Raw genomic sequence first — 26,722 nt, 5'->3', positions numbered from 1 at the left:
TCAGGAATTCATACAAGTTTTTACCACCGGGCACCGAAAGAGCATTTTGTTAATAACAAAATAATCACCAATTTCTAAGGTGACCTCTACAAAGGTGGAGTTTCACTAACCATGAGAGTGGAAACATTATAAGTACAATTGGTGTCACAACCGCTTTGAGAGTATTTTCATTGTGAAACAATCAATTTGAGTTTGTTTGTTTTGCTCCTGAAACTGTTTTTTTTTTTTTTAACTACCTGAAACCGAGATTCCCAGTGGTAAAAGTCAAATTATTGGAATTCCTGCTGCAACATCCGATTTCGTAACTCTTTGGGCTTGTCCGTACCTCAGTAATTTCAGCGCGATTTGCATACAAATATGTTGCAAAAAGATGTGCTACCTCACAAGGTTGGCAAGAAGTGTCAAATTCATCAATTGCTTCAGTTTCTGCTGTAAAACAAAAAAGAGAAAGTGAAAACAATGCATCAGGTAACAAAATAAAAACCATCAAACATGACTGAGTTAAGCTGCCTAACATGTATGAATTGCTCTCAAAATGAGCTTCTCATATGGACCAAGTAATTGTCAATTAAATCTTCAAGATAAGATTAACAGCTTTACAAATGAAGAGAATTCAATCCTACTTTCATTATATTGCATGAACAATAACCTTATGGAGTCCTCCTTTACCAACACATCAGAATGATCAAATTAAAATGAACAATCACAAAACTGATTTTTAACAACTTGAAGCAACAACTTTATGCATTTTAAACATGATGACGTTCATGCAATAGAGCAATTATGTTTGTGACAAAACTGCCATTATATCACATCAACAATGATGTGGAACACTTCGGGGAGAATACATAGGTAATGGACAAAAGAAAAAAAAAGAAAAAGGAAACACCAATGTAAAGTCACTTAATCAGGCATTGGGCCACCACACAGGGCCTGCATGCACTGTGGCATAGAGTCCACCAGCGACTGGAATTCTACAGGAGGGATGCGGCACAACTCTTCAACGAGAGAGTCAATCAACTCACCTGTTTGATGGAGGTAGAAAATGCTGTTTCAGGTGTCGTCTCAAAATATCCAATAAATGTTCGATTGGGTTCAGATCTGGTGACTGAGGCCATGACATGTGTATATATATATATATATATATATATATATATATATATATATATATATATATATATATATATATATATATATATATATACATATACATATACATATACATATATATATATATATATACATATACATATACATATATATATATATATATATATATATATATATATATATATATATACATATACATATATATATATATATATATATATATATACATATATATATACATATATATATATATATATATATACATATATATATATATATATATATATATATACATATATATATATATATATATATATATATATATATATATATATATATATATATATATATATATATATATATATATATATACATACATATATCATCAGTGTCATGCTAATCAAACCAATGGGTGACCATTCATGCTCTGTGGATGGGAGCATTGTCATCCCGGAAGAAAAAAATGCTGCAACATGGGGTGAAGATGATCACTCGGTACCATTAAGTAGCGAATGGCAATGATCTCGTCTTCTGGGGGAATGACTGCACGCAAACCATGCCAAGAAAATGTGCCCCACAACATTACAGAACCACCAGAACCCTTCACTGCTGGAACCAAGCACTCACGGTTGTAGTTCTTAAGATTGGCACCACATGTGCACTCGTCCGCTTGGCAAGAACATCGTGAAGGATGATTCATCTGACCATATCTCATTTCGCCATTGTTCAGTAGTCCATTGCCGGTGCTCTTTGCACCACTGGACCCGCAAAAGTGCATTGCCAGGTGTGATGAGCGGTTTGTGCACTGTAACCCAACTATGGTATCCAGCTCTGTGGAGTTCTCAGAAGACAGTTTTTAATGAAAATGGTTGCTCACGCCCCAGGTTGAAATTTAGTCAATTGATCAGCAGTTGTTTGCCTGCTTTGCCTTGCATGGTGAATTCATGCACGGATAGATCATGATCCTGGAGTATGTGCTTCCGCCCACCGTTTCCCTTTCATGATGATGTTGTTCCCTCGGAGTTCCATACCAACATCACCTCAGATACCGTTGCTCGTGAAACATCAGCGAGTTGAACGGTCTTCATCACTGAAGCTCCTGTCAAATGCACCCCATCAATCAAATCAACCCTCTTTCAAAGTCAATGAGGTCTTCTCTTGTAGCCATGCTAGCCATAATTATAGGCAACCAGGCCTGTACAGAATTTTTATACATGACTAAGCAAGCTGCAATGGTATTTGCTTCATTAACACATGGGCCACACCTGTGTGGAAACCCTTACTTTCAATATACTTGGTATCCCTCATTTACCCAGGTGTTTCCATTTTTTTGTCCACTACCTGTAGATTCACAGGTCTGTTCTGGTTGCCCAGTTTGAGTCTCATGGGTCACGTCAAAGTGACAGCAACTGCCAGCTACATCCACTGCCCCAAGCAAGTTTCCAGGCATATTTGCTACATTACAGCCACGGAATTAGCCGGGTGTCACAATGATAAATGCCCATGCCTCCACTCAATTCGGCCGAGCAAATCGTGAGGTCAAGTGACGCAATCAAAGCGGTCTAAACTGCAACCCAATTTCCCTGCAACCAGCCTAAACCACCAAACGAAGCAGCCAGGACAAGCAGAATCCACCCCAAGACCACAAAAATTAGATATAGGGGAATTCACAAGACAATGAAGAATGTAAGGCAAACCCAGAGGTAGAGCCTGGCAAGATGTCTCAGTACCGATGAGGGGTTGAACAATCGTTCCATGCTACTGGCTGAGGGAAGAAATGCTTCCATGCTGCTGAAAACATATGCAGCTCATTCGGCAAGGCCTGATGCAGCAGTTTTCTCTCGCAAGCTTAGATGCAGCCAGCAGCACCAAGACAAAGGCAAAACTCCACCTCCCTCTCATGGCATGCCAGCATTTTATCATTTAGAGCAAGGGTGTCTTGATGAGGCATGCACCCTTCTCCACTTCCCTCACTGCCCATTGGCCACTGATTGGCATGGTGGGCAGGGCAACCCTGCCGCAACAGCTACATCATGACAGCTACACCAGTTACAATGGCCACACCAGAAGTTTCCTGAGGTGAATCAACTGCTGTTTGAGGGTGCTCGTTTCTTTTCCCACCAAACCCATACTGCAAGGTCGAGCAAGCAGTTTAAAAAGAAACATTGACAGATAATTCAGAAAAAAAATGACATGAAATAAATGGTGGCAAAGGGGTTTATAAGTCCAAACACATATAATGGAAGGTTCAGTGCCTTTCTGAACGTAATAGCCACGCATATCTGATATTACATTTCATTACTTCCCCCTTATCTGAAATGCATACGAAGGATCGATTAATCCTTGGAGGTCATCACACAAGTGTGTGTGTGTGTGTGTGTGTGTGTGTGTGTGTGTGTGTGTGTGTGTGTGTGTGTGTGTGTGTGTGTCTGGGTGTGCTCTGGCTTTCAAAAGGAATTAGCCACTGTGGCTAATCCAGGTTTAGAATGATTAGCCACAGAAGAAAGGAAATAGCTACATATTTTATTCAAAAGTTTTTTTTTAGCAATATGAAATAATAAGTTAATTTCAAGGCGGACGTGTGAGTTTGATGGGTGAGGTTGGTTGGATGAGTGAGTTTGACGTGTGAGATTGGTTGAATGAACGACCATCAAGGGAGGTGGTGATTGTGAGGGATGGTGGTGGGTGGTGTGGTGGTGTGGTGGTGTGGTGGGGTGGTGGGGTGGTGTGGTGGTGTGGTGGTGTGGTGGTGTGGTGTGTGGTGGTGTGGTGTGTGGTGGTGTGGTGTGTGGTGTGTGGTGTGTGGTGTGTGGTGTGTGGTGTGTGGTGTGTGGTGTGTGGTGTGTGGTGTGTGGTGTGTGGTGTGTGGTGTGTTATGGTCGTTGTGCCTTTAATAGGTGGTGGTGGGGGATGGGGGTGGTGGGGGATGGGGGTGGTTGTGGACCAGGATTGGACCAACCTCATGCCAGTCAAACTCACTCATCCAACCAATCTCACCCAACAACTTCACTCATCCAACCAATCTCACACATCAAACTCACACTTCCAACCAATGTCACACATCAAACTCACACTTCCAACCAATGTCACACATCAAACTCACTCATACAACCAATCTCACCCATCAACTTCACTCATCCAACCAACCAAAGTCACCCATCAAACTCACTCATCCAAACAAACTCGTCCTACTACTGATTGTGTCAAAACTCACCTGGCAACCACTGACCCAACGAAGCATGTAGCACCGAATCATTCCAGAAAAAAAAAATTTTTCAAAAAAATTTAAATAAAATTTTGAGACGAGAATCATGGGAATCATGCGTAATTTTGGTCGATTTTTTTTTTACTAGAAACTAGTTTAAAACAACTAAAATTAGTATATACTAGCAAAGTACCCGCCCATGGGCGGGTACAGTTATCTGTTGAATGGCGTTGGTCCCGTCTCGATCGGATGAAATTGAGAAATTGACGTTATCCGGTGACCTTGGCCCCATGACCTTTGACCTTGACCTTGATCCCCTTATGTCCGTTCCCAAGGATCACATATGCCAAGTTTAATGTCATTCTATCCAACGGTTTGGCCATCTATAAAGGACAAACAAGCATGAAAAATTGACGTTTAGTCAATTTATGACGTCATAACTCGAAAACCGGAAGTCGGAAGTGAATGTTGTCAATCAACTGTGTCATTTAATTTTGATTATATGTCGAATGGCGTTGGTCCCGTCTCGATCGGATGAAATCGAGAAATTGAAGTTACCCGGTGACCTCGACCCCTTGACCTTTGACTTTGAACTTGAGCCCCCCCCCCCCCACCATGTCCGTTCTCATGTCCCAAGGATCACTCATGCCAAGTTTCATCTCATTCCATCCAACGGTTCGGCTGCCTATAAAGGACGAACAAACAAACAAACACACATACATACAAACATATTCTATTTTTTTAGTATAGTAGATATAAGCTTGTACGAAATCACGAGTGAATCCCGTAATCAAAACATACAAAATGGCGGCCGTCTCGACGAAGGTTGAATTCTGTGCTAAAATCACCCAAAATTCGTCCAAAACTGGTAAAAAAAAAAAAAAAACACTAAAACATGGATTAGCCACAGTGGCTAATGGGTGGTTTAAAATATTAGCCACAGGTAAGGGGGATTCGCCCTGTGGCGACGTGGTGAGCGGCAGTGCACACCCAGTGTGTGTGTGTGTGTGTGTGTGTGTGTGTGTGTGTGTGTGTGTGTGTGTGTGTGTGTGTGTGTGTGTGTGTGTGTGTGTGTGTGTACCTTGAATTATCAACCCTTTTGGCCACTTTTTCTGTTTTACCTCTGTAATCATATTAAATATCTCCAGCATTTTGCTAAGCCAGTGCACTAGTATTGATGGAGAAGTGCAAAGGTGCCTTTAGTCATGGCCCTTCAACTCACCTCAGGACATCGGGGTGAAGGGTTGGGGAACAGTGTGACCACTCGTTGGCTTTTTTCACAAGATCTTGGCTATTCGTTGTTCACCTTGGCGTCTTGGTTTTCTATCATCATCGCTTTTCCGAAACCTTGTGAATTCTTGGCTTTTTTCATTGGCTCGCCTTGGCATTTATGAAAATGAGGAGTGGTCACACTGGGAGGGGCCTCCCCACTCCCAGACCACGACAACCACCAATGGGTAAGTGAGCGAGGAGGGGCACGGCGCTGGAGGTCATGTGTGATGCATGAGCTGGAGGTGATAAAGGCGAGTGCGCTGAGGAAAGGGAGGAGCCACCCACAATCACCTTGAAGGAAAGCTGCATTTCTTCGCTGTCAGGAAAGACACGCCAGCACCAGAACTACATCCTCTCCTCTCCTCACGGACTGAGCTACATGGGACAAGGAAGCAGTTTGTCCCTGACAAGTAGCAGGAACTGACGATCTCCTGAGGGAACCTGCTGGGTTTAACCGGGATTTTCTTCTGTCCTGTTAATTCCATCTGTCTGCTCCACCGTGATGTGACTGGACCCGAGAAGGCATCTGCAGGTCCCGTTTGTTTGTTGGTCCGTGGGCACAAGTATCGGTAGTGGGTAAGGGAATAGTATTAGTTGCATCTTTTATATACTATTGCTTGCTTCTTGCATATTCTTTCCAGTCACCATTGTTCTGATTAAATGTACTTGGTATTGGGGTGAATTCTGGTTGGCATGGTTCTCCTTATTGATTAGAAAAGGCCCATTGAAGGATTAATTGGTTGTTGTGGTTCTCAACACCTCGCATAAATAAAGACCACGTCGTGCGTCAGGCTCGCTTGGCCTAATTAGAGTCGAGGCATGTGGTTTCTAATTGGCCGAGCGTTTGCAGAGAAAAATATGTTAAAAGCGAAAATATACCAAGACAGACAGCCAGACAGCATGCACTGCAATAGTCTCGCATCCCCTGTTGAGACCAACAAAGGAAGCAACTCTGACCTGAAATTGGACACGATGCTGACGTAGTGTACACAAGAAAAAAGGTGTCATAAGTATGACCGCCTATCCATGAGGAACAAAAGGTTCACACATATGATGTCATATCATAAGTCGCATGGTTTGGCAGCCATATTGGATTTACCCAAAAACCTAAAAATATTCTCCAGAATGGCTGGACAGATCGAGGGGAAACTTCACACAAATGTTCCCCAAGCCTTGGGTGTATAAGTTTGTCAAGGAATAATTGATAGGTCACATAGTTTAATGGCCCTATTGGATTAAAGAAAAATATTAAATAATGTTTTCTTGGAAACCGCTTAATCAATCGACATTAAACTTCACAGTTATAATCTAGTAGTGATGAGGAATATATGTTTTAAATTTCAACTTGATCAGACACAGTCTGGCAGCCAGAATTTATTTATTTATTTTGATCTGGGTTCTTCATGATTTTGTTAAAAAAAAAAATTTTTGTTAAAGGCTCACTTGGCTGTGTCTGGATGGGTTTGAGGGTAGGGGACTAGCAGGTGAAATGTAAATCCTATCCAGGTTCCTCCTGATGACTTCATCTTTGCTTTTTGCTTGTTTGGGTTCTTTCTGATGACTCCAATGCAGGACTGTACCGATTTGGTCTTTCATTTGATTTGAATTGAATATATTTTAATCCCATTCTGTATTTAATTGAATAATATTTTTTTAAAACGTCATGGGTCAGGGTCAGGGTCAGGTGTCTAATCAAAGCAGGGTTGCATCAAAGCTGGATGACTTGGTGCCCAGTCATCACTGCCTACAGTTATAAATTGACAGTTCTAATGATGCCTGACTAATTACGTAACGCACCAGTACACAAAACAAGTCCTGGCTAGGGTCTGCAATCTCTGATTGCTCTTTTTCTTGTTGATTTCGTATTTATTTAGCATCAAGTAAAATCGATTAATGCAAATGAATTTCTATTTCAGGTTTTTGTTAGTGTTAGTTGTAACGATATTTATCTTAAGTTATATGCTCAAAAGAAAATATGACATCAAGGAGGCTGAAAATTTTGGGTCAGGAATGCAAGATGTTTCGCCTGGGTTTGAATCCTGACTCAGCTATAAACTGTCATCCCAGTTTTTCACAGGCAGGGTGATTCATCAATGTGTATGCCGTCCCTCGGATGGATATTAAACTGGTGTCCCATCTGTCAGCATTGGTTGGTGGACATCCCATAGTGTCCATCATGAAAAGTAAGCGAGCTTTCGCTGGCACCATGGCCAAATTCCAAATTCCTGCCCGAACTACTTTGTCAACCATCCGGCCTGGCTACCTGGTTCATGAAAGACTTGGGGCAAACAAACACTTTCCTCAGCCAACCCCCACTAGGATGTGGGAATAATTGTTCCCATTAAAGAATCAGAAGCATGACTTCTAAGGCCTTAGAAAAATTACTACATATTAAGGCCATGGATAGTGATATTCACATATGTGACATAACATTAAAAAAAGCATTAAAGTTCTAAACAGGACATCACATCACATCACAGGACATTTGATCTGCAGCAGCATATGAATCAAAATAAATTAATATACCCATCGGTTCCGATTGTATAGTCTATGGTGAAACCTGTTAAATTTATTAAAGGCCACGTCACATTGGATTCATGTACTTGTGAATGACAGAAATAAGGCACAAACATTAAAAACGAGAGGTCACTCTTTTTATTTAAAAAATATTTTTCCCTGTAAATTGCCCGCTGGAAAGGCATGATATTTCTGCTTCTGTTAGTTATGTGTCTACATTTTTAATTTACCTGAATAACAAACACCTGGGCTTCTCATCCACATGCGTTGGTTTTGTTCGTGATGTCATACAAATGTATCAATGACCCAATAATAATGGAGTGGGATTTGCGCAGAGGAGTCCTCACGGGATAGCTTTAAACTGCATTTTGCCGGCATTTTAATATTCGACGGCAAAACAGTTACCGAACACCTTGCTCTCTACTCATTAAAATGCCATCAACCTCGAAAAAAACACCAATACAAACGCATCTTATTTTGGAGAGAAAAAAAAAATTTGCACAGGCTGTAATTTCAAAACTATTCCAGAGGTTTTAACAAAACAATTACCCTACTGCTTGACATTGTACAGCTACCAAACATACAAGTATATCACCACGTTTGGCCATGATTTCCAATACCACTTGGGCAAAATCCTTCTCAATCACAAAAACGATCAAAAAGGGCCACTATAAACAGGTAGTTATCCTAAAATTGTTACAAAATCCAGTGGAAATTGAGGAGGTAATTATGGAGTATATTTAAGGGTAGAGAGGAGAGAGTGGAGAGGTTAAAAATGGAGGAACAACTGATAACATGATTGCAAAAAAAGAGAGATTTATTACAGGAAGAGAAAAGTAAAATAAAACTATTATACACCAATGCTAAGAGTTCAAATGATATAACGGAAAAGCTTGAAGCAAAAGTAGATGGTGAGTACGATAAAGAGTTGCAGTGAATGAGACATAATAATCTGATTGAATTGGTGTGATGGAGATATGGTGAAAGGAGTATGGGCCATTAGGCTTCTTCTGCGCAGAGGTTCCTTGTACAACTTGAGATATCAACTTCTCCAGTTCACAAATTATTTTCAATGTTTAGGAGAGTTAACAGCTTGAATGACTGTTTCCACATGTGACCAAATTACATTCTGGAGAGGTGGGTTTGTCAGAAAGTTTTCCTTCACAAACAGGATTGCGTGTATTTAAAAAAAAAAAAAAAAAAAGCAAACAACACCATTTTGCAGAACTGACAGGTCAATTGAAGGCATTCATTCCTTCAATGTGCATATCGGTTCATGCAGTTGGACTGGCAGGATGGCCAGGGGTACACAAACACATCTAAGCGGTCCAGTCTGGGTTTGAATCTCGGCGCACCGATAAACTGTAATCCCCGATGTTTCACAGGCAGGGTGATTCACCAATGTACCATCCCTCGGATGGAAGTTAAACTGGGAATCCCATATGCCAGCATTAGTTGGTAGATGTTAAAGATCCCATGCACGGTATCCTTCGTGAAGAGCAGGCAAGCTGTTACCGGCACCCTGAACAAATTCAAAAAATTACTGCCCTAATCTCTCTCAGCCAATGACGACACACCACCCCCCCCACGGCCCCCCCCACCCCCCACACACTTGTGCTGCACAATAAAGAAAAAGTTCATGGAGCTTCACCAATCGGTTCAAAGAAAACAAGCTGCGTACATCGTCATGCCAAAGAATGCAGAGGACAATTTCAAGATCTTAACAGATGATTCTCCTGCAAAAACTAGCCATGGCAAATACATTGAGATGTGATATCCATGGAAGCAAGGACATGCCACACTATTCACATGCGTGGATTTGAAGCAGTGAGGAAGTGGAGTCAAACAAACTTCATCACACCAACGAGTGTATTCTATGCGCCTTGTCTTATGCGCCTTGATTCCTTTTCGTGAAACAGAAACATCCTTCAATTGAGCAGAGTTGTGCATGCATTCTCCAATGGTGCCACAGCTCATAATTCAAATAAAAGTGTCATTTTTCAAGATTGTAGCCATAGGGGCAGAAATTCAGAATTGAACGAAGGTGGAATTTCTTTGGGACTTCACAGCAAATACTTTGGGAAGGGTCAGATGATAAAGTTTATTAACTTATTCAAATGATAATGTTATCACCAACACTTGGCACAACCTGGATTTATCGCATCAAATGAGTATTCACTTCATGATGCAACACCCTCCAAGTGAAGTGCTGAAACGATAGTTTGTAGCTGTATCAAATTGTCAGGAATCAATTCCCGAAGAAACGACTGACAGATGAACTTCATGTCATTGAGCTAACCTGCAAAGTCTCAAACGTCAGATGAACAACATCAACAATACTCAACAACAAACAAAAGAAAGATACTGTGGTTAAACAAATAAACCTTAAGCGTGACTGCAATGCCCAAATCCCAAACTCTCTCATTGTTTGATCAGAAATTACCGACTTCAGCAGAAGGCAGTGCAGGCTCGGGCTCAGGTGTAGTCAAAGGAATTTCTCTGTCCACCGCCTCCGACACTTCTTCCGGCTTGGTTTGCACATCAAGTTCTTCCGCAGGTACAGGCATGGTTTCATCCGTTGCGATGCCATTTTCCATCACCCTCACCCGTGCAAAGTAGCCACAATCACGGATTTTGTCCAAAACTGTCTTGAGGTGTTTGTCTGAGGAACAAGAAAGTAGATGAAGAGATTTTTTGGTGGCTTATTCGATAGCAAGAGCCCTTTTATCTGCCAGACAAGTTAAAATTCTTGGATCAAACTTGCATCATGGGTGAGCCAACATGCTGCATATTCTGCAGGAAAAGCACCAAGGTCACTCTTAACAAACCTCTTGTTTTGGTTTTTATTTCCATAAAATATTGCCATCTCTAGAACTGAAGCTTAAAATAAAATAAATAAATAGATAAAAGAAATTTTAAAAGGAGATGACCATTTAAAAAAATTCTGCATGAAGATGCATAAATCGGCTTGTCCTGTGACACCGTGCAAAATAAGTACAAGCACGATTAATAATGGAAGCGATGAAAACAACGCCTCCCAAGCCACAATCACATTTCCAAGAAAACACGAAGGAATGTACGTTCATCAAAACAGAAAGCTAAAACTTACAAGTTGTGCTGCCAACTTTTTTGTCCTTTCCCTCAAGAAGGTCCCATAAATGGCGTGAGGCCTTTTCCATCAGCACTCCAAAACTGCAATAAATAAATAAACATCACAGGTTGGCAAAGCACAATAACATATCACATGGTGAAGATTACTGACCAAAAAAAATCAATGTCTCATTGATCACAATGTAATTTACTGTTTATTTAACGAAGAAAGCTTAAAAAAAAAAATGCAGTAAAATTTTAGAGGTACAAGTACTTTTCCAAAACTGGAACCCCAAACTCAAGTGATTTACAGACTGAAATGTAACAAATGTGTAAAAAAATGTTGTACGTGCTCTATTCATCCATTTACACCAGACTCGGTGGTGTAATAGTTAGAGCGTCTGCTCTGAGTCTTGGAGGTCGGTGGTTTGAACCCCAGCTGAGTCATACTGAAGACTTTAACCCTTGGAACCCATGCAGCCAGTTTACCAGCCGCTGTTCAAACCTCCATGCATCCTCGTGGCCATTTTGCCGGCCACTATTCAAATCTCCATAAACCCGAGGGGCCACATTTTTCTCCAGGGAGACAAGGGTGGGGAAGCCAAAACTTCAAGGAGGTAAATAATGGTGCATGCTACTTCCTTGCTTGATGCTCAACATTTAAAAGGAAAGATCACAGATAATCCCCAATGGTTGGCATCCATGGGGAGGAGGAAATTCGTCACGAGGAAATGCTCTGCTGAGAAAAGCGGCTCCATTGTCATGATGTCGCTCGTACCCAGAGTATCTTGAGAAGTGATGGCACTTCACCCAAGCTCAGTGGCTGTGTTAAGTGTACGTCTCATCAGTATATGCACGTGTTTGTGCATTAGTAACAGATCCGTTACGAGCCTTACACCTTGCATATTTAAAATAAGAAAAAAAAAGTTTTTAATGATAGTCTGCTGGAAAATGTTTGAGAGCAAAAAATAACAAATAAAAATGCAAAAAAATTAAATAAAATATACATTCAAAACAAGATCGAAATCCAGGCCCGAGATGTAAATCGGTATGTATTCCTTCACTGTGGAGGAAACTCTCAAAGGCCACGACTCTTGCAAAAAAAACCAGATTTCAACTACATCGGTCGAAAGTGCCTTAAGAAAGTATTCACACCATTTGACTTTTGTCACATTTTGTTGTGTTACAGCCTGAATTTAAAATGGGTTAAATTTAAATTTTTTTGTCACCAATCCACACAAAATATCCAATTATGACAAAGTGAAAACATGTTTTCAGACGTTTTTACAAATTAATTTAAAATCAAAGGTTAAATGTTTTGCATCAATAAGTATTCAACAGGTCAGGTCAGGTCAGGTATGGGAGCATGCACCAGAGCAGCGCGTCACTGCATCCACTTTTTGCCGGTACTCCAGGGGCCTCCGTCTGGCCTTCCCCCAGGCAGATGCCGAGCCCATCCCCATCTCCTTGAGATGCCGATCAACCTGCTGCAACCACGAGGCATGTGGTCGGCCCATTGGCCTCCTCCACTCAGGAGATTCCGTCGCTGAGAGAATCTGGTGAGCAGGATCAGCACAAGAAAAACGAGCCACATGTCCATACAGCCGCAGCTGACGCTCACGGACCATGCAGGTAACTAATCTCATTCAAGTCTCTCTCAGCAACCGCTCGTTGGACACAAAGTTCGACCAACAATAGCCAAGGATTCTCTGAAGAGACCTGGTACCAAAGGAATTAAGTCTCTGTCTCAGATACTTGGTCAGAGTCCAAGTCTCGCAATCCATAGAGCAAGACTGAAAGCACCAAGGACCTGAAGACTCGGACTTTCGTCCTCCCACACAGGTACCGGAAGTGCCACACCCCATTATGCAGTGAATCCATGACTCCCCAGGACCAGCCCAGACGTCAATTGACCTCTGACTCACAGCCAGCAGAGACATGAATATCACTGCCAAGGTAAGTGAATCTCTGCACGACCTCAACATGCTCACCACAAATAGGCACAGACAGGACAGCAGCATCCAAAATGTCATTGAAAGCCTGGATCTTAGTTTTGACCGAGGAAACCAATAATCCCAGCAGCTCCGATTCCTCATTCAGCACCTCGAGGGCCCCCAAAAGGATATCTAAAGTCTCCGCAAAGATGACTGCATCATCTGTGAAATCAAGGTCAGAGATCTTGATATTCCCAAACGATGCACCGCAGCTTGACCTCTCTGACATCCTCCCGAGAATCCAGTCCATACAAGTGCTGAAAAGTGTGGGGGCCAATACACACCCCTGACGAACTCCAGTAACAACTGGAAATAAGTCAGAGATGGTACCACCACATCTCACAGCACTCTCAGTACCAGAGTAAAGTTCAGACATCAGATCGATCAGTTTTGGTGGCACTCCACGAAGACAAAGAATCCTCCAGAGGACATCCCGATTCACTGAATCGAACGCTTTACAGAGATCAACATAGGCTGCAAGCAGCCCCTGCCGAAACTCTCGTCTGCATTCGGTGAGGACCCAAAGAGCAAGGATACGGTCAATCATTGACCTCTTTGGTGTAAAGCCTGACTGCTCTGGACGCTGGTGCTCAAGCAGATGGTGACGAACCCGATCAATAATTATCCGAGCAAAGACCTTGCCCAGCACTGAGAGCAGCGTCACCCCTAGGTAGTTGTTGCAGTCTTGGCGATCACCCTTCCTTTTCCAGAGTGGGACAACAAGGCCCCTCTTCCAGTCAGTTGGGATGATGCCTGTCTTCCAAGCAGAGTACAGAACTGCATGCAATGACACGAGTACAGCATTTCCACCAGCCTTGAGAAGTTCAGCATGGATGCCACAGATCCAAGGAGCTTTACCCCATTTCAATCGGTTCACCGCAGCCTGTGTTTCCACAAGCGAAAGTGGACCACAGTTGACTGGAGCGTCAGCAACAGGGATTGTAACACCCCTGATGTCCAACTCGGCAGCTGGTGGATCAGCCTGGTAGAACCGCTCTAAGTAACCGGCCCAGCGGGCCTTCACTTCGGACTCCTCTGTCAAGAGCCTACCACCCTCTGCTCTAACTGCAGTGCACTGAGGGGTGGGCTTGGATGAACACAATGCGCGAATTCCCCTGTAAGCAGGACGAGAACCACTTGACCACAGGTGATGCTCTAACCTTCAAAGATTCCTCGCACATTGTTCTCCTTGTCCACCCTTAGCGCATGTACAGTTTTACGCCTCAGCTCCCTGAATAGCTCAGCTCTGCCATTCTGCCTGGCCTTGCGACTCTGGTCAATGGTATCCAGTGTCCCTTGAGAGACAAAATTCTTCTTTGCCCTACGGTGAGTTCCAAGACATCCACCGGCAACATCAAGGACGGTGGTCTTGAAGGATGGTAGAATGCATCCTTCACAGTGAGATCACTCGCCTCTGTCAGAGCATAAACAGAGACCAGGGAAATGACACCTAAGGAGTGACGAATCCTTATTCTCATAATATGCTCGTTGACCGGTGTTACCTCAATTATCATTGGAGTCAGCTTATTGGACCCAGCTGCAGCAACTCCTTGGGAATGGTAACAATCAGAGCGACCAGACCAATAGTAGGTGCAACCACCCACCATGATCTTACCGCAATCCGGTCTCCGAACCTTGCAGAGAGTAATGCAATACCGATGTCTAAACGCTTGAGCTCAGATGATAACAGAGACAGGTGATCATCCTCTCTTAGGGATAGGACATTCCAGGCACCCACCCGAAGGGACCGCCTCAGGTTAACCCAAGGAGACCGCCGTCTGGTGGACGACACCTCAGCACCACTCCGACACATTCTCCCACAATCTGACCCGGGAATGTTACCCCGTGGTTTCCCTCCTATCATCAAAGATTGGGGGTCCCAAAGACTTTGCCCCAATCCCGTCATCCGGTGAGCTGCCCTGCGAAGGGAAAACCCACTCTCACGGAGTGGGTTTTCAGATTTCTTTGTGTTTTTGTATTTTGTGGAATGAAGGTTTTACGGTGGCCAGACCTTAAGTGGCCAACCTTAAGCAACCCGAAGTTTTACGGTGGCCAACCTTAAGCAACCCGAAGACTTTGCCCCAATCCCGTCATCCGGTGAGCTGCCCTGCGAAGGGAAAACCCACTCTCAGCAGAGTGGGTTTTCAGATTTCTTTGTGTTTTTGTATTTTGCGGAATGAAGGTTTTACGGTGGCCGGAGTGCAACTCCTGCCACCAACCTCCTAATAAGAAGTAACCCAACTGCAGGACGACGTCCACAGACACAGTTGGGTACTAGATGTTGATGGCTCCTCCTCCCTCCTCCAAGGCGCACCTCCGCCCTTTGACAGGTTTTGTTTTTAATCCTGCGGGGTGTCCATATCGAAACACCCTCCTCACCAAAAAACCTGGTGGGGGAGACGGTTTAGTCGCCAACAACACGACCATGGAACAGGTTAGTACAGGTTTACATGATACCTGTAGCAAGTCACAGATCTAATCTGGCCTGACCTGACTGACAGGTATTTAACCCCTTTCCCAAAACACTCCAAGTTGAGCTCAGGTGCATCCAATTTCCTTTGATCATCCTTGAAATGTCTCTACAACCTGATTGGAGTCCACCTGTGGCCAATTAGATTGAATGGACATGATTTAGAAAGAAAAACACCTTTCAATAAAAGGACACAATTGACAGAGCATGTCAGAGCAGAAACACTTCCATGAAGTCCAAGGAACTGTCAGTAAAACTCAGACATAATTGTGAGGAGGTCTCGATCTGAGGAAGGGTTTTAGACAATTCCTAGATTGTTGAAAGTTCTCAAGAGTAGAGTGAGCTCCATCATGAGGAAATGGAAAGAATATGGAACTACCCAGACTGTTCCTGGAGCTGGCCATCTGACCAAACTACAGGCCCAGCCACACCTTGACGATTTTGCCAGCTTATGCCGATTTTTGAAAAATTTGTCTAAAACGCTGGCACACGTCAAATACGTTATGGGTAAGTTTTGGAAACATTGACAGCACGCTGAAAAACACTGCCATATGTCGTAGTACGCTGGCTTTCATCGTTGTACTTTGCGGTTGTCCTCAAATTTTAGCATGCTTGAAATTTTACGACTTATTCCAGCGTATGACTCACAAGTTCCGCTACGCTGGCCATAAGTTGTAGGCACATTATGCGATCGTTGACACACGTTAATTGTAAGTTAATCATAAGTCGAAACACGTCTAGGTAATGTTTAGCGTACCCGAAACTTATTTCTAACCTATGAGTAACGTTTTGTACACACGATATGCGATCGTTGGCACACGTCGACAAAAGTTACTTGTAAGTTACTCATAAGTCGAAACACGTCAATGTAATGGTTAGCGTCAGTGTTCCAGACTCCCTGTTATTTTTTTTTTCTTCGGTATGACGGTCATGTTGACACTTCGATTTCTAGTGCAGTTATGATTTAAATCGTTGAGCAGCAGCCTATTAATTATATTAGATTATACCCGCACTAGAAATCGAAGTGTCAACATCACCGTCATACCGAAGAAAAAAAAAAAACAGGGAGTCTGGAACAATGACGCTAACCATTACATTGACGTGTTTCGACTTATGAGTAACTTACAAGTAACTTTTGTCGACGTGTGCCAACGATCGCATATCGTGCGTACAACTTATTCCCATCGCATGCGGAACGTGTGAGGCATACGGCAAGTAAGTCGTAAAATGTTTAACACGTTTAAAAGTACAAGACGTACTCCACTTACTACGACGTATGATAGCATACTTTAGCGTTCTATTCACGTATACCAAACTTACCCATACTGTATTTGACGTGCGCCAGCGTTTTAGACACATTTTTCAGAGGTCAGCATACGCTGGCAAGATCGCCAAGGTGTGACTGCGATGTTGACACTTCCATTTCTCCGGCGGTTATGATTTGAATCATTGTGCAGCAGCCTTTTAATAAGCTACGCCATGTGATCGTCGGCGATACGTGCAGCACGCTATGCATAAGTTAGACTATCGTTGGGCATAGGTTGTGAACGCCGACAACAGGCTAAGCATTCGTTGGTATAAGTTATCTATAAGACAACGAAACGTTCTGTGTCCGTTACTAATATGTTATGCATATGACCAACTCGTTATGAATACGTCCGAATCTTTAAAAAAAAACATCAAATGTTCAGCGTAAGCCAGCGTTTTACATACATTTTGATACGTTGCCATTGCTGGGTAAAACGTCAAGGTGTGACTGGGCCTTAAGCAACTGGACAAGAAGGACCTTCGTCAGGGAGGTGACAAAGAACCCAATGACCACTCACTCTGACAGAACTACAGAGTTCCTTGGCTGAGATGGGAGAACCTGCGAAAAGGACAATAATCTCTGCAGCACTTCACAAATCTAGGCCTTATGGGAGAGTGGTCAGACGGAAGCAACTCCTGAGAAAAAGGCATGTGACAGCACACCTGGAATTTGCAAAAAGGCACGTGGAAGACTCCAAGAGCACGAAGCAAAATATTCTGTCGTCTTATGAGATGAAAATTGAACTACTTTGCCGAAATGAAAAGTGTGACACCTCGCAGAAACCGAGCACAGCTCATCACCCATCACCCGTGAAGCACGGTGGTGACAGTATCATGTTAAAGGATGCTTTTCAGCAGCAGCGACTGGGAGATTTGAAAGGATAGAGCGAACAATAAATGGAGCCATAAACAATGAATAAGCCAAACAATGAAGGAACACTGGAATGGCTTCAGAACAAGAATGTGAAAGTCCTTGAGTGACCTGGCCAAAGCCCAGACTTGAATCCCATTGAGAATCTGTGGAAATACTTAAAGATTGCTGTTCACTGTCGCTCCCCATCAAACTTGACAGAGTTTGAGCAAATCTGCAAGGAAGAATGGGAGAAAATCCCCAAATCCAGATGTGCAAAGCTGATACAGACATGGCCAAGAAGAATCGAAGCTGTAATCACTGCCAAAGGCACTTCTACAAAGAATTGACTGAGGGGGTTGAATACTTATTGATGCAAGACATTTCAGTTTTTCATTTTTAATTAAATTGTAAAAATTTCTAAAAACTTGTTTTCACTTTGTCACGATGGGGTATCTTGTGTAGATCAGGGACAAACCAAAATCGAATAAATTCGTCCTTGTCACACACCCAACATGTCCACAAAATTTCATCTGGATCCATCCACAACTTTTTGAGATATCCTGCATACAAACAAACAGACAGGGGTGAAAACATAGCCTCTTCACCTTCAGTGGTGGAGGTAATAAAAGTCAAGGGGTGTGAATACTTTCTGAAGGCACTGTATATAAAGATGTTAGCATCTGATGATTAGCCTAAAAGTAAATACGGGTATGTGGACAAAAATAAAATAAAATTGAATTTTTTAAAAAGGTGGTCGTCGTTGGGAAGATCCCATATTCAAAACTGAGGGCAACCACAAGCTCGTGTAATCGCCCAATAGGTAAAGCTCAAGTACATTTTGAGTACTCAAGTACTCAAATACTCAAGTACTCAAGTACTCAAGTACCGAATGGTCTTTATCCAGGAACGGTGCCCTTGGTTTCACTTCAGCAATGGCCAGTCGACTGCAAATGGGCTAAACATCCATTCCAGAAGAGCCGCTGGAATCACCACAAAACAACCAGACAGTGACAAACAGGTTACTCAAACTTAGTTTGAGGTCCACATGGCCAGTAACAGCTCTGTAACACTGCAGCACCCACTTGGAATATTGCTAAGATCACCAGAATTGGCTCTCCAAGAGTGGGCACCCACTGTATCTTGTTGAACCATTGCCAGATTGAATCTGTCCATCAATGATCAACGTGCTTGAATCCATAGGACTGCCGGACAATGGTATGCACAATGCAACAATGTCTATGGAGATTTCTTTGGACTGCCTTCACCTTGGGTCTTGGGTGCATCCGTATTGATTGTCACACAGACCTCATCGTGCCTCCAATGGGAGTATTTACACTTTTACAGCAATGCAAGACAATATCAGTCCTGGATCCTGTTGTAGGAACTTTTGCTGGTGCCACTGAACTAGAATTCATTCTACTGTAAAATGATGCTCAATGCTGAATGATTAATGAAGGTAAAATGATACCCTCGACCCTGCGCTTGGCATGGTACCCCCACTTTCCAGCGTGTTATAGCTGTTGAATGGAGAACTGGTTTTGATCATGAAGGCGAGTGTCGTTCTGTGTCGGCAGACAGCTGCTGTTCTGTTCTATTCTATTTTCTTGCTCTTCCAAGAGGCTAGATTTTGTATATTAAAATATTTTTTCCAAACCATCAGATTCATCATGGAGTATTTTATGAATGAAACTATGAGCAATTGAATGGTCAGCAAAAATCAAACAAAAAAAACAAGACCTTATTCTTTCAAGACGTCTTTGGAAATTTTTCGAACATCATGTTCATAAATGTATCAACATTTCACATCACCTCAAGGAACTGGTACTGACAGAAAAATAAAGCCTTTGCAATAAAACATCATTTGGCTCGTATGGTGCTAAGCATGCCAAGGAGATTCTGGCACCATTGCACAACATAATTTTGAAGGGAGCTCATAAGGTGCAGAAACATTTGGTGAAGGTTGTTGCATCATGTGACAAATGACATCACCATCCATACCCCTCTATTGACATTCTATCAATAGTTAGACGTGGTCCCACTGCCATAATACCAATAGAATGGCTTTTTATTTTGTCATTCCACTTCTCCAAGAGCCGAGATCTTGCAAACGAAAACAATGAAAACAAGTGGTGCCAGGCACAACAAATCCCACCCATTTAAGGCATAAAGTTATTTTGGGGATCAAATTTAAATTTGATACATCCTTAAGCTGAATATTGATGATAAGGAATAGAATAAGGAATATTTTAGTCTTAGTTTGAAGTCAATTAAACCATTTTTGACAAAATTATGAGCAAAAACGATTTTGATCTTTTCGTGACCTTGACCTTGACCTTTGATCCAATTGGACCCAAAAGTTAATGGGGTCATCCAAGGTTCATTGCCCACCTGTGGATTAAATTTGATAGTGTTTGCTAAAACCGTTTTGCCGTAAAATTGCTAACAGACAGACAGACAAATGAAAAATCGTGCTTAGCACGACACTTGGCGAATTAGTTGACCTTTCCGTGTGGTGGTCCAAGCTGTAATGTCATGGAATGTGTGGTGTTTATTTGTTTGTACATTAATAAAATGACGCGACATCACAAATAACAATGATCAGGCACGCGTTGTCATGGTAACGGAAGCAGATTGAAAATTTTCACAACTCATTTAAAGCCACCATGTGACATTCAACAACTTATCATCGATGCTTGTTGCCTTCATTCTGATCGTAGAAAATATTTGAAAATACCTCGGAACATTGCTTTTCAACCAGCTTTACGATCCCGTTATCAGGCTTGAAATATGTTGTAAAACAAAAATATGTATTTTATGTGTGTTTTTCATGTTTTGGGTGACCCTGACCTTGACCTTGGGTCAATTTCGATCAAACTTTGTACACATGTTAATATTACATGCATAAATAGACAGTATAAGTTTCACTATAATTGCAAAACTGCGTGAGAAATAGCCATGTGTAAGTCACAAAATTCCCCATTGGTTTATAAAGGCGCTGTCACACCTTGACGTTTTAGCCAGCAATGGCAACGTATAAAAATGTATGTAAAACGTTGGCGTACACTGAAGTTTTGAGGTTTCTTTTTTTAAGTTTTGGTCGTATTCATAACGTGTTGGTCGTATGCATAACATATTAGTAACGGGCACAGAACGTTTCGTTGTTTAATAGATAACTTATACCAACGAATGCTTAGCCTGTTGTCGGCGTTCACAACCTATGCCCAACGATAGTTTAACTTAGGCATAGCGCGCTGCACATATCGCCGACGAACTCGTGGCATAGCCTGTTAAAAACCTGCTGCACGCCGATTCAAATCAAAACCGCCTGAAAATTGGAAGTGTCAACATCGCAGTCACACCTTGACGATTTAGCCAGCATATGCCGACCTATGAAAATGTGTCTAAAACGCTGGCACACGTCGAATACGGTATGGTTAAGTTGTGTATACGTTAGGAGCACGCTGAAAAACAACGAAGTACGCTGTCATATTCCGTGGTATGTCTAGTACGTTGTGAAATTTCAAGCATGCTGACAATTTTACGACGTACTCTACGTATGGCTCACAAGTTTCGCATACGCCGGCATAAGTTCTCGGCACGCTCTGCGATCGTTGTCACACGTCAGACACACGTTACTTGTAAGTTACTCATAAGTCAAAACACGTCGAGGTAATGTTTAGCATACCCGAAACTTAATTTTTAACCTATGAGTAACGTGCTTTGAACCTATGAGTAGCGTGCTTTGAACCTATGTGTAACGTATCCCAAACGCACATTGTCGTATGTAGACGAATTTGATTGACATCTTCCGGACGACCACAGAACTTACTGAACGCGTTTCTAACTTACATCTACCGTATAATAGATATTTGGCAGCGTTTCGGGGAATTGGTATATACAAATGGGCTTCACAAGAGGAACCCGTCAGTGTTCCAGACTCCATGTTGAGTCGATGTCAATGTCAGTAGTATCAGTAGTGGTAGTATTAGGTGAGTGTGTCAGTCGTAGTAGTAGTAGTCGTCGTAGTAGTATTGCTATTGGTAGTCGGTGAGCATGATGGGGAGAGTGTGGCTGATGATGGATCCTCGTTGCGTCCACGAATAGGAGACTACTTTGCACCATTGTTCGATGTTCTTTTCGGCTATTTTTTTTTTCTCATTCCCACGATGAACTATTTTTTTTGTTTCAGTTTTTAAAGTATTCAAAACGACTTAGACAAATGCATAATGTACTCGTAATGAACACAGAACGCTTCAATAACTTATAGATAAGTTATACCAACGATTGATTAGCGTGTTTTAGGCGTCCACAACCTATGCCCAACGATAGTCTAACGTATGCATCGCGTGGCAGCGTATCGTCGACGATGACGTGAGGTTTTCTATTCATAGGCTGCAACTTCACTTTTAATAAATGCCTGTCACTCGCCTATTGTTTTTGGACGCTGGTGCTCGGCAATTGAAATCGTTTCCATTGAACGAGTTAAATCGCTTCCACTCGACTATTGAAATTATTTACACTGAAAGATTTAAATAAATGGCTGTCACTCGCCTATTGTTTTTGGACGCTGGTGCTCGGCAATTGAAATTGTTTCCATTGAACGAGTTAAATCGCTTCCACCTCACTGTAGTCACGGCACCAACAGCAGCAGGCTCAGTGCCAGCCTCATGCCAGGCTCAAGCGGATCCCTATGGAAGGTGTACTGCTTGGTTATCCTTGGACCCACTCTGGCTAGCAGCTCGTCGAACATCGCTGGGGGCATTTGCAGGAAGTTGATGAAGGATGCATGGTCCTCGTTCCGGAGTTCTACCATGAGCTGGTCATATATGCCGTAGTGGCGTCGCTTCCCGATCCATGGTCTGACCCAGTTCCTTCTCCTCCGTTCACGTCTTCTTCTCCCGGCTCTATTGGCACGGAACTGGTGCAGTGTAAACTCGATGAGGTCATATTGATGTTGGAGGACAGGTAGGTATTGTCGTCTCAGCCTTGCCATATCCTCCATCTCTCGGAATGACATGGACATGTACTCACCACGAAGTCTAAAAAAAAGACGGGTTCCGACTGCGAAGCCCCTTTTTATCTACCAATTGCCCTAATCGCTGCCAATACGCCATTATACGGTATCTGTAAGTTAGAAACGCGTTCAGAAAGTTCTGTGGTCATCCTGAAGACGTCAAATACGTCTACTTGCGTATTTGTGCAAAGGACATGCTTTACAAATAATTCCCAAGCACGTTACTCATAGGTTATAAATAAGTCACGGGTACCCTAAACATTACTTTGACGCGTTTCGACAAATGAGGAACTTTCAAGTAACGTGTTGCTAAGTGTGAACAACGTTCGTGTAACGTGCTTACAAAACGTTACTCATAGGTTAGAAATAAGTTTCGGGTATGCTAAACATTACCTCGACGTGTTTCGACTTATGAGTAACTTACAATTAACGTGTGTCGACGTGTGTCAACGATCGCATAACGTGCCTACAACTTATGGCCAGCGTAGCAGAACGTGCGAGTCATACGCCGGCATACGTCGTAAAGTTTCAAGCATGCAAAAATTTGAGGACAACCCAAAAGTACAACGTTTAAAGCCATCGTACTACGACTTATGGCAGTGTTTTTCAGCGTGCTCTTAACGTGTACAAAACGTACCAATAACGTATTCGATGTGTGCCAGCGTTTTAGACAAATTTTTCATAAATCGGCATATGCTGGCTAAATCGTCAAGGTGTGACAGCGGCTTAATGGGCGATAATATAAAGTGATGCAGAATCCAGATCCTGATCTTGAACATCACGAAAAGTCACATCTTTTTGCACTGTGGATTTCTATCAGCTGTTTAAATTTCATCCAAATCGGTTAAGAATTGTGACCTGTAAAACGAATAGAATTTTTTTTAAATCACGCCAATAGATAAAAACTTTGATGTCATATGCTTGCGAAAACTGTGCATAATTTGTGCTGACATGCATTTTATAACATTTAGATATTCCATTAAAGTTTGTTTTGGCGTCAACATGAAGTCGCTACGACTTCTGGTCACTGAGTTATGTCCAAAAATGTGTTTTCATGTTGTGTGACGTCACGTCGCGAGGTTTAGTCCGATTAAGACGGGGTTTGGATGCGGACCGTCTCAGGTGGATTGCCCATCAGGTGTAAAAATTTAAGAACGACTGGTCCAGCTGTTTGGGCTGTAGATGACCGGACAAACAAACAAGCAGTCATCGACTGCTACTTACGAAATTGTCAACTTGACCTCTGACCTTCTCTAATAAAAGCTGTCTCGAGAGAAGGTAGCGACGCAAACTAGAAGTTTCTACGATGATTCTGCACCAAACCATCAAAAATCGAATGTTTGACCTCACTGTGACCTTGACCTTTGACCAATTTTGAACAAAATCTAATCAGCACTAACCATCACCCTCATGAATCACGTGGTGTAATTTGACATTGGTAGCTTCTTCTGTTCTCGAGTTATCGTGCCTACAAACAAACAAACAAGCAGTCATAGACTGGTACTTACGAAATCGTCAACTTGACCTCTGACCTTGTCTAATAAAAGCTGTCTCTAGAGAAGGTAGCGACGCAAACCAGAAGTTTCTACGATGATTCTGTTCCAAACCATCAAAAATCGAATGTTTGACCTCACTGTGTATTAAGACAACCGAGTATTAAGCATACTTAGCCATTACCAAAAGTGAAAACAGGATTGAAATTGACTTTAAAACGAGCGCGTAATGCCGTGTGTTACAATCCCCCTCATTAGCATAATCTTCAGTTGAGCCTCAGACACGACACCCGACATAAATCTCATAAAACATCCGATTTTTACCAGAATTTCGACAACCGAGTGTTAAGCATACTTAATCGTTACCAAAAGTGAAAACAGAATTGTGATCCGAGTTAAAACGAACTCGTAACGTCGACCAAAGCAAAAATCTCCATTTCTCCATGCAATTATTTAATATTATTTTACCAAAGTCACAAAACCGTAATATTAGGCCATCCACCAACAATCTTTACATAATCCGATGGCTTAGCGAGTCAGGCTTGCGACGATAACCTTTATTGGGATAAAAATTGACTTTTAAACACCATCTTTATCGAAAACACCGTCAGCGCGCACACGCTAAACCTTTACGTGACTCAACGCTGCGTCTGCTCGAGCGCACTGCACCACGTGACGAGCCGTGACGCGGAAAGCGAAATATTTTTTATACAATCTTAAAACGTCTCCAAAACATCCGATTTTTACCAGAATTTCGACAACTGAGTGTTAAGCGTCCTAAGCGGTCGCAAAAACCAAAGACAAAATTAAAATCGAAGTTAAAACGAACTCGTAACGTCGACCAAAGCAAAAATACTTCATTTCTCCACATGAATTTACGGAATTATGTTTGACCTCACAGTAACCTTGACCTTTGAACGATTTTGACTAAAATCTAATCAGCAATAGCCATCGCCCTCCTGAATTACGTGGTGTAATTTGATATTGGTAGCTTCTTCCGTTCTCAAGTTATCGTGCCTACAAATAAACACACACACACACAAACAAACACACACACACACACACACACACACACACACACACACACACACACACACACACACACACACACACACACACACACACAAACAAACACACAAACAGAGGACGGAAGTCATCAATATACTTACAAAATCTTTACATTTCGGAAGTAACAAACTAACAAACGGAACAGACCAACATACTTGACAAAATCGAAGATTTCGCCAAGTAACAAACAAGCAGTCATAGACTGGTACTTATGAAATCGTCAACTTGACCTCTGACCTTGTCTAATAAAAGCTGTCTCTAGAGAAGGTAGGGACGCAAACCAGAAGTTTCTACAATGATTCTGTACCAAGCCATCAAAAATCGAATGTTTGACCTCACTGTGACCTTGACCTTTGACCAATTTTGAACAAATCTAATCAGCACTAACCATCACCCTCATGAATCACGTGGTGTAATTTGACATTGGTAGCTTCTTCTGTTCTCGAGTTATCGTGCTTACAAACAAACAGTCATCGACTGGTACTTATGAAATCGTCAACTTGACCTCTGACCTTGTCTAATAAAAGCTGTCTCTAGAGAAGGTAGCGACGCAAACCAGAAGTTTCTACGATGATTCTGTTCCAAACCATCAAAAATCGAATGTTTGACCTCACTGTGACCTTGACCGTTGACCGATTTTGACCAAAATCTAATCAGCACTAGCCATCACCCTCCTGAATCACGTGGTTTAATTTGACATTGGTAGCTTCTTCCGTTCGAGTTATCTGTACCAAACCATCAAAAATCGAATGTTTGACCTCACTGTGACCTTGACCATTGACCGATTTTGACCAAAATCTAATCAGCACTAGCCATCACCCTCCTGAATCACGTGGTGTAATTTGACATTGGTAGCTTCTTCCGTTCTCGAGTTATCGTGCCTAAAAACAAACAAACAAACAAACAAGCAAACAGAAACGGAAGTCATCAATATACTTACGAAATCTTTAGATTTCGTAAGTAACAAACCGGACGATTACAATATCCCGCTCCCTCCCTCCGGGGGGCGGGATAACGAGAAGGGCACTCGGTAGAGCGCATATCTCCGCCACGCAATGCCTGATCCACGAAAACATATCGGGCCCAATACATTTTTTGAAATATCATGCTATATATCGTTTTTGGCCACCATCTCTCAATGGTGAAGAATCACTTTCAAAAATAAATAATTCTCGTATCGAGATCCAGATTCGGATCTTCACCAAAATTGAATCAATTCGTCCTTGCACCACACCCGTGTCCACCAAGTTTCGTCTGAATCCGTCCAGAACTTTTTGAGATATCGTGTTATATATGTTGCTTTGGCCTTATCTCTCAATGGTGAAGAA

The 26,722-nt window shown here is 42.2% G+C and overlaps 1 protein-coding gene across 7 annotated transcripts in view; it reads right to left on the bottom strand.

Annotated features, from left to right (window-relative positions):
* The window catches only part of LOC147026950 (caprin-1-like), a 163,423-nt gene that overhangs the window by 38,373 nt on the left and 98,328 nt on the right, over nucleotides 1–26,722 (bottom strand). For 3 of the 7 annotated variants that reach the window (XM_085882893.1, XM_085882891.1, XM_085882896.1), the window contains exons 5-7: nucleotides 11,214–11,296; nucleotides 10,548–10,766; nucleotides 326–429 (exon numbers count right to left, since the gene is read on the bottom strand). In XM_085882893.1, the coding sequence (XP_085739019.1) occupies nucleotides 326–429; nucleotides 10,548–10,766; nucleotides 11,214–11,296 (406 nt within the window). The remainder of the gene's footprint in view (nucleotides 1–325; nucleotides 430–10,547; nucleotides 10,767–11,213; nucleotides 11,297–26,722) is intronic. The other 4 variants (XM_085882894.1, XM_085882898.1, XM_085882892.1 and 1 more) reach the window with 3 other exon arrangements.

Source organism: Eptatretus burgeri, chromosome 5 (assembly GCF_056783735.1).
Source record: "Eptatretus burgeri isolate ZD-2024b chromosome 5, Ebu_testis_v1, whole genome shotgun sequence".
NCBI lineage: Eukaryota > Metazoa > Chordata > Myxini > Myxiniformes > Myxinidae > Eptatretus > Eptatretus burgeri.
This window is presented reverse-complemented; position numbering and strand designations above follow the sequence as displayed.